This window comes from Hylobates moloch, unplaced genomic scaffold (genome assembly GCF_009828535.3).
Source record: "Hylobates moloch isolate HMO894 unplaced genomic scaffold, HMol_V3 SCAFFOLD_10, whole genome shotgun sequence".
Lineage (NCBI taxonomy): Eukaryota > Metazoa > Chordata > Mammalia > Primates > Hylobatidae > Hylobates > Hylobates moloch.
The window spans coordinates 23074462-23083724 of record NW_026652285.1 but is presented as its reverse complement, the minus strand read 5'-3'; the positions used below and the strand labels follow the sequence as shown (position 1 = coordinate 23083724).

Here is a 9263-nt window from a genome sequence, read left to right as displayed (position 1 = left end):
TTTGCCTGTGTGTAATAAAATTTTAGCCTTTGAATACTTTTTTCATTTGTTCAAAACAGTCAAAAGTAAATGTCTTCCCTGAGTACTACTTGAAATGGGTCCACTGGTAACTGACGGACCTGTGAAACTTGTCTTCATTCTATTAGTTTTTCTACTTTTTGCCGTTTTTTTTTTTTTTTTTTCCTGAGATGGAGTCTCACTTTGTCGCCCAGGCTGGAGTGCAGTGGTGCAATCTTGGCTCACTACAACCTCCGCCTCCCGGGTTCAAGTGATTCTTCTGCCTCAGCCTCCCGAGTACCTGGGATTACAGGCGCCCACCACCACGCCCAGCTAATTTTTGTATTTTTAGCAGAGACGGGGTTTCACCATGTTGGCCAGGATGGTCTCGATCTCCTGACCTTGTGATTCACCCGCTTTGGCCTCCCAAAGTGCTGGGATTACAGGCGTGAACCACCGCGCCCGGCCATCCCTTTGCCATTGTTACTCACCAAATGCATCAGTTTTTGCTGGGAGAAAACAGCTCTTAGATGAGACAGAATGAAAAGGGTTTTTTATTCCACTGGCTGAAGTCAAGCAAAAACATTAAAAGTACCTGGGACAGGAGGAGAAGACAGACCTGGGTATGTGGGCCTGAGAATGAGTTACGAAGCCCCCTCTAGGATTAAAAAAAAGCGGGGGGGGGGGGGGGCGCCGGTCGTGGTGGCTCACATGAGGCCTGTAATCTCAGCACTTTGGGAGGAGGCTGGAGGATCACTTGGGCCCAGGAATTGCAGACTAGTGTGGGCAACATAGGGAGACCCCGTCTCTACAAAAGAAAAAAAGATCCCAACACTCTGGGAGGATCACTTGTAGTCAGGTGTTCCTGACCAGCCTGGCCAACATGGCGAAGCCTCGTCTCTACTTAGCCAGGTGCGGTGCGGCGCGCCTGTAATCCCAGCTACTTGGGAGGCTTGAACCCGGGAGGCGGAGGTTGCAGTGAGCCGAGATGGTGCCACTGCACTCCAGCCTAAGCGACAGAGTTGAGCCTCTGTCTCAAAAAGAAAAAGTTTGTACAGTGCTTTAAGAGTTGGCTAATATGCCCTCCAGCTAAAATATACCTGTTCTTAAAGATCTGCAGCACTTGTTGCTCTTGTTAATTTCTTAGATGCATAACAAGTCAGTCGCTAAAACCACTAATTAAAAGGGGTGTGAGGAAGACCAACTCATAACTGCTTTGGAAGCATACAATTAGCAGTGCTGCTGCTCCTGCCAGGACTGCTGGAATTTATTATACAGTTTCTAATAGCTCATGCTGAGGACATGATTTTGTAGTTTGTTGCTCATAGAAGGGGCAACAAAACTACAAAATCCTGTGTTATTCCTTCGTGGAAATTCGGTCATAAATAATGAGACCTTGAAGGCCAGAGTTGTTAAGACATAATATAATATGATGACACAGATCAGCTTCTATACAAGGAGCCCGGGAGTCTGATGAAGTGTTTCCATCGGGAAAACGCCCCCGCCAACTCGCTCACACACGCTTGTTTCTCCCGCCAAAGTGACGTCAGGCCGAAGCTCTCACCAAACAGCGCCCTGATTGGCGGACAGGCAGGCGCTGCAGCCCATTGGGCGTCGGCGGCGGCCGAGCAGGGAAAACCAAAGCCCCTTCGGTCTCGCCCGCCCCACCCCCACGGACGCGCGCCCCTCCCCCGGCCAAAGGAAGGGTTGCCCGTCTCCAGCCCTGCACCCCGACCCCCGGCCTCAGGTGCAGTTCCGCAGCCATCCCCAGACCAGGGCGGGCACTTGGCCTGTTGCTCAGCGCAACCACCCTCGCCCTCCCGAGCCATGCACAGGGAGACAAGCGTCCGGCACCGGCCCCCCAGGCCTCCCTGCAGCACCCCGTAATGTAATACACTGGGGCGGGGGAGGCGGCGGCGGCGGCAACCGCAGAGGCAGCGGCGGCAGCCGCACTGCCCCAATCTAGACACATCCAGAAGAGGAGGAAAATGGCTCCGAGCAGGGACCGCCTGCTGCACTTTGGGTTCAAGGCGACAGTGAGTGACAGGGGAAGGGAGCTGGGTGGCCGGGAAGGATGTGGGTGCCTTACAGGCTCCTGGGGAACAAGTGACCAGGAGCGAGGGGCCAGGGCAGGGGCTGAGGTTCTGTGCAGGCGGGTGCGTACCTGTTTGCCCGCGGAGGGAGGAGAGGGGGACACGGGGCAGAAGAAGGGCCCCCGCGCAGAGTGCGGTCCTGCTCTACTCTCCGTTGCCGGTCCGCGCGCACTCGCACCCGCCCCACAGACCCCCTTTCCCACACGCACAGGCACTTCCCTGCCTTGCCTTCTCCCGATGGGCTCGTCTGCCTCGGAGGCTCAGGGGATCGTGCTGCGCTCCGGCTGCTCCCGGGAGCGCCGTCAGGGCTGGCCCCGTGTGGGGGAGGGGTGGTCTCGCGCCGCCGTCGCCGCCGCCGCGCTCCTCCCCCTCCCGCTTCTCCCCCTCCCGGGCGCTCCGAGGCCCGGGCGGCTCTGTCCAATGAGCAGCGGCGTTGCTGGCAGGTGGGGAGTGTTTTTGTTTTGGGTTGAAGTTGAGGCTGAGGAGAGAGCCGAGCTAGCGACGAGCAGTCGTTGCGGCCGCGGGAGGTGGTGGAGGCCTAGCCGGAGCCGAGAGGTCTCTTGTTCCCGTCTCACGGTCCCGGCGTCGCCCCTCCGGCGCCCAGTCCCTTCCCGGAACTCCCGGGCCTGCCCTGGGCCCCCGGTCTGTGCACTCCGCTCGCCGCAGCGCCCGGCCCGGGCCGCACCCGCCGGCCCCATGAGGAGGGACGTGAACGGAGTGACCAAGAGCAGGTTTGAGGTGTGAGCTTGGGGGGCTCGGGCGGCGTGAGGAGGGGGAGTCGCGCGCTCTCATCCCAAAACGTCCGCTTCGCACGGAGCCTCCTCCCTGGCGGGCGCCGTCACCCACCCACTGGCGGGGCTGCCAGACTCCGCTCCGCTTTCTTGCGACCCAAAAGCCCAGCGCAGCCCGGTGCCCCCAGTCCCCTCGCCGGTTCCCTCCCCGTCTCTTCCCACCAGCGGGCCCCGGCGGGGGATTAGCTCGGGCGCCCTAATTCCACTCTCCCCTAGGATCGCTCAGCTTTCCATTCTTTACACAACCCTTGGCTTGCCTCCTTCCACCCAGCCATCACGGCTCTGGTCCACCAGAGCCTGCTGCTTTTCTCGCTGCTACTTTCATGATGCGTTTGTTGTCTGTTGAGGGAGGAAATCAGGGGATGGGTGCCATTTCTCCGAGTTTGAGACCTTGGTGAAACTAGGGAAGTGGGGACGGTAGTCTGGGATGATAGAGGCTCCCATGGGTTTTCGGTACTGTGTTTGGTTTGGGTATTGTTCTGATACTTCCTCTTCTTTCCCGTTTAGTCTGTACTTCTGTAGCTCATTGTTTCTTGGGAACCCTTGGATATCTACATGCTTTGAGATTGGGACGAAAGTTCAGCAAATCCATTCCGGTCTGTCTTTCAGGAACTTTTTCTCCTCTAGCGAGGGAGGTTTACTGTCCTGGAATTGAGGAGTGGACGGTCTTGAAAGCGTCTTTAGAGAGTAGTCATCTTGTAGGGAAGAGATTCCTTTGGGAAGTGAAGTATTGTAACTACTGATGAATTACAGTAGTATAACAATATACTGGAAGGTTCCTTGAGGGTCAAGAGAAAGAAACTTCTACAGGAAGAGTAAATGTCACCTGGTCTTTTCTGGCAGAGAACCAGGCTGACCTGGGATCACTCACAGCTCAGTGGACAATCTCACTCGGTGCTTTTCTTCATCTCCATTTGAGAGATGAAATTGTAAGACAGCGAGATAAAAGTTTAAGAAACTCGACAACTAGGTTCAGGGAGTGAAAACTTTTAAGGGTTGTCAGTTTAATCTACTCTTGGATTTCTTATTATGCGGACTGGGAAATAATTTGAATTGATCCACGAAGATCAAGATAGAAAGTGTTTGGGGTGCAGTTTAAGTTCAGAGCTTCAGTGTTACTGTTGCAGTTGAAGAGTGGAGAAAATCAAAGAATTGGCCTTGTTAGAGTTTTAGTGTTTAACTTGATCACTAGAAGAAAATATTATGGAATATATTATTTGGTGTTTAATAGGACATTGAATGGCTCTAATGTACAGAGCCCCAATAAAGTTAATTTATGATGGTTTCGTATTCAGTAGTACTGTAAAAACCCAGAATGTCACTAAAATTACTGAATAGACATTCAGCAGTTAACAGGAATCTTGAAAGGCAGTTCCAGATACTGAAGATTTGGGTCGGGGACAGTCTTTTGCCTGTGGAATTAGCTCTTTATCAGTTTGCTATTCATTTTAGATTAATTGTTGGAAAGTATTCTCTTATATGTGCTTTAAAATTTTCATTGCTATTTTGTATTTTTATAATTCTTATATTTTAATTTACAATCTCTGTAGGGGTGGCATGCTATAATAAAATACTAAGAAAATTTGTTGCTTTATTAAGAGGTTTCTTTCTAACTAGTAGCTGATGTTGCTGGCAACTAAAGCTTTCTAAATATGATCTGAGAAGGTAAAAAAAAGAATAAGGGTGGGGGAAATCCTTCTTGGACGGTTTCATGATTAAATAAGTGTTTGTTTATAAACTAAAAGCTATTCACTTAGTATGATGTGAAGTGTTCCATGCCAGAATACAGATGAGAATGGCTAGAGATGATATGTGTTAATGAAGTTCATTGAGTATTTCTTGAAACCATTTACCTCTTTATTGACCTAATTTACAGGGACTGAGACAATTAGTAATTGGCTTCTTAGGAAGTAGTAAATAAATTTATTGCTTATTTGCTGAAAATATTTTAAATATTTACTTTAAATCAATAAAAGATACGTAAATAAAGCAGATCTAAACATTTACATCAAATGATATTTTAAATCCTCAAGATTACAGTCTGCTTCTTAAAGAACTGATAATTTTACAACTATAAGCAGATAGCAGATCTCTCATTGAGAATTTTTGTGGATGCATGAAATCTTTATATCACATAATAGCTAATTTCAAATTGTGGCTATATAAGATTTATTTTTCTTGGAGAAGATAACTGAAGCTCTGTGATTTTTAGATAGTTGATTCATTGAAATCCTTTTATAGGTATGCTTTTATATGTTGTAACTGGAGGCCACACACCTTAAATCTCCCACTCTGGGTTAGAGCTATAGAAAAAAAAAAATGTTTAAGTTAAACCAAGGGGCCAGGTGAGGTGGCTCATGCCTGTAATCCCAGCACTTTGGGAGGCCGAGGTGGGTGGGTCACGAGGTCAGGAGTTCAAGACCAGCCTGACCAACCTGGTGAAACCCGGTCTCTACTAAAAATACAAAAATACAAAAATTAGCCGGGTAGTGGGCACCTGTAATCCCAGCTACTCAGGAGGCTGAGGCAGGAGAATCGCTTGAACCCGGGAGGCAGAGGTTGTAGTGAGCCGAGATTGTGCCATTTTACTCCAGCCTGGGCGGGGCGACAGAGCGAGAGACTCCGTCTCTAAAAAAAAAAAACAGCAAGGGAGAATACCTGTTAGCCAGATGTGTAGCATCCTGTAGAATAGCCAAAGTAGACGACTACTGAATAGAGTCTCTATTTAAGAGATTGAGGGATGTGAAAATTCATGTTTTCCTTGCTGTGTCACCTTGGCCTTAAATGTATACAGTAATAACCCTTGTAGGTTAACATAGTATGTGCTGAATTGTGTTAATTAAAACTTACCATTCAGATATTTTTATTATGTTATTTATAGGAAACTTTGCAGCAAATTTTAGTAATTTTCTTTCAAATTTAATGATGGTTATTGAATACTTCCTGCGTGCCAGACACTGAGCCAGATGTTTTACCTCAGTTACCTCTAGTTTTTTGTTGTTGTTGTTGTTTTGTTGCTTTTTTTTTTTTTTTTCTTTGAGATGAAGTCTCTCCCTTGTCCCCAGGCTGGAGTGCAATGGTGCGATCTCGGCTCACTGCAACCTCCACCTCCCAGGTTTGAGCGATTCTACTGCCTCAGCCTCCCAAGTAGCTGGGATTACAGGCGCCTGCCACCATGCCCGGCTAATTTTTGTATTTTTAGTAGAGATGGGGTTTCACCATGTTGGCCAGGCTGGTCTCGAACTCCTGACCTCGTGATCCACCCCGCTCAGCCTCCCAAAGTGCTGGGATTACAGGCGTGAGCCACTGCACCTGTCTAGTTACCTCTAGTTTTACGATTCTGTTTTACACTTGAGGAAAGTGGAGGCCTGAGAGGTTAAGTAAGGTGTTCAAATTGCACAGCTAGTAAGTGGGGGAGCCAGGATTCCAATCTGCATTTTTTTTTTTTGACTCCACTGTCATCCTGCTTTGTTTTTAGCATAACTAGCAAAAAGTCTATAAAATTTGTGGAAAAGAGCTTTTCCAAGATCCGTTCGCCGGCCTCCCAAAGTGTTGGAATTACAGGTGTGATTACCACACCTGGCCGCCTTCATTTTAAGTGCCATAACTGACATTATCTTAACACTTAGTGAGATTAGTGTTTAAATATCTAGACTAGCCCTTGAGTCTAAGCTTGGATTTCCTTCAGTTAAGCCTTTCCACTTTGTCATGCTCTTAGTAGCTTCTTTATGAGGATGTAGTACTGTTGGAGAAAAATTCTGTCTTAATGGGTTTATTAAAAAGCCTAACATTAAAAAACAATCATAGTGGTAACATTAACTGACATTCAGATACCATTTTACAGTTTAAACAGTGCCTGGAGATAAGAACCCATAAATTAGAAAGTGATATGCTCCAATTTGGGTATTTTGAATCCATGTTCATTATTGTTTTTCATTATACCTCACTGCCTTTCTTATAAATCTGTAATATTACATGCAACCTGTATGTAATATTTGTTTGCCTACTTGCTTCATTTTATCCAAAGTAACAAAAATCTGGCTGGGCATGGTGGCTCACGCCTATAATCACAGCACTTTGGGAGGCCAAAGCGGGTGGATCACCTGAGCTCGGTAGTTCGAGACCAGCCTGGCCAACATGGTGAAACCCTGTCTCTACTAAAAATACAAAAATTACCTGGACGTGGTGGCGTGCACCTGTAGTCCCAGCTACTCCAGAGGCTGAGGTACGAGAATCGCTTGAACCTGGGAAGTAGAGGTTGCAGTGAGTGGAGATCACGCCACTGCACTCCAGCCTGGGTGACAGAGTAAGACTCTGTCTCAAACAAACAAAAAACAAAATAACAAAAATCTTAAAATGCGGCGTGGCAAAAAGAGCATACTACATTGCGAGTGAAGAGACCTGGATTTTTTTTTTTTTTTGAGCTGGAGTCTTGCTCTGTCGCCCAGGCTGGAGTGCAGTGGCGTGATCTCAGCTCACTGCAAGCTCCACCTCCCAGGTTCACGCCATTCTCCTGCCGCAGCCTCCTGAGTAGCTGGGACTACAGGTGCTTGCTGCCATGCCCGGCTAATTTTTTTTGTATTTTTAGCAGAGACGGGGTTTCACCGTGTTAGCCAGGATGGTCTCGATCTCATGACCTCATGATCCGCCTGCCTCAGCCTCCCAAAGTGCTTGGGATTACAGGCGTGAGCCACCACGCCTGGCAAGACGTGGATATTAATCTTAATTTTTTGCTAGCAACTAACTGTAACTTTGGTCATTTCTTTTTTTTTTTTTTTTTTTTTGAGATGGAGTTTCGCTTTTGTTGCCCAGGTCAGAGTGCAGTGGTGCGATCTTAGCTCACTGCAACCTCCGCCTACAGGGTTCAAGCAATTCTTCTGCCTCAGCCTCCCGAGTAGCTGGGATTACAGGCACCTGCCACCATGCTCAGCTAATTTTTGTATTTTTAGTAGAGATGGGGTTTTGCCGTATTGGCCAGGCTGGTCTTGAACTACTGACCTCAGGTGATCCACCTGTCTCAGCCTCCCAAAGTGCTGGGATTACAGATGTGAGCCAGGACACCCGGCCTGGTCATTCTTTTTACTTTTCTAGCTTGGTGATTTCCCTCTTCTGTAAAGCAAGGGAGTTAGAATCAATCACTAAGGTACCTTTTTTCTAGAATCCTATGCATCTGTGATTTTTGAATAAAAGCAGAGGATCATATTTCCCTGGCCATTTCTTCTGAAACAGCCACTATAATATTTAAGTTTGTAGGCTCAGTCTCAGAATACACCTTTAAGGCTGAAATAAAGACCTTTTTATCCATTAAAACTTTTATCGTCTAATTTAAAGAACATTATGCATAGAAAATAACCATATTTCCAAATTGGTGCATGTGAAAATGGCATATATTTTTCCAGTGGGTGACAGTAATTTGTTTCTTTTGAAAACTCTTGCAATGGGATTGAGTACTGGTAAAACTAAGGAATTTTGTTTTTAACACTCTAGCAACTGGTTTGAAAGCAATTATCTAACTTATAGAAAATACATATCAAAGGCCTGGGCTTTTTGGATCCATTCAGACCACCTGTCCTTTTTGAATAGTGTTATTGATGTTTCTTTATTGCTTAATCATGGGTCCTTTTACCTTTTATTTATTTATTTTTGAGACAGAGTCTCGCTCTGTTGCCCAGGTTGGAGTGCAGTGGCATGATCTTGGCTCACTGAAGTCTCCACCTCCCAGGTTCAAGCGATTCTCCTGCCTCATCCTCCCGAGTAGCTGGGATTACAGGGGTGTGCCACCATGCCTGGCTAATTTTTGTGTTTTTAGTAGAGACGGGGTTTTGCCATGTTGGCCAGGCTTGTCTACTTCTGACCTCAAGTGATCTGCCCAGCTTGGCCTCCCAAAGTGCTGGGATTACAGGTGTGAGCCACTGCACCCAGCCTAGAAGTGGTCACACTTTTAAAGTCTTCTTATGTTTTAAGTCTTTAACTGTTAGTGTTGATGATGCTTTTTAATCCTAATTTTTAAAAAATCCATCTCTTTTCATTCCCAAAGTTGTCTGTTTTCAAATCTTGATCTCATTTTTCTTGCAAATGTATAAGTGCTTTCTTATAGGCCAAGGATCTCATTCCTACTCCTTAGATTACTGTTTCTCAACTGGTAACATACTGGAAACGGAATTAAAACTTTCAGTATATGGCTGGGCACAGTGGCTTGGGCTTGTAATCTCAGCACTTTGGGAGGCCAAGACGGGCGGATCACTTGAGGTCAGGAGTGCGAGACCAGCCTGGCCAACATGGTGAAACCCTGTCTCTATTAAAAATACAAAAATTAGACGTGTGTAGTGGCGTGTGTAATTTCAGCTACTCAGAAGGCTGAGGTGGGAGAATCGCTTGAACC

The 9263-nt window shown here is 47.0% G+C and overlaps 1 protein-coding gene across 4 annotated transcripts in view; it reads left to right on the top strand.

The window, feature by feature from the left end:
- The first annotated feature begins 1658 nt into the window (after nucleotides 1–1658).
- FBXL20 (F-box and leucine rich repeat protein 20) overlaps nucleotides 1659–9263 on the top strand; it is a 136264-nt gene continuing 128659 nt past the window's right edge. For 2 of the 4 annotated variants that reach the window (XM_032163457.2, XM_032163455.2), the window contains exon 1: nucleotides 1659–2033. In XM_032163457.2, coding sequence (XP_032019348.1) covers nucleotides 1986–2033 — 48 coding nt within the window. In that variant the 5' untranslated portion in view covers nucleotides 1659–1985. Of the gene's footprint in view, nucleotides 2034–2562; nucleotides 2829–9263 lie in introns of those variants that run through there. The other 2 variants (XM_032163459.2, XM_032163456.2) reach the window with 1 other exon arrangement.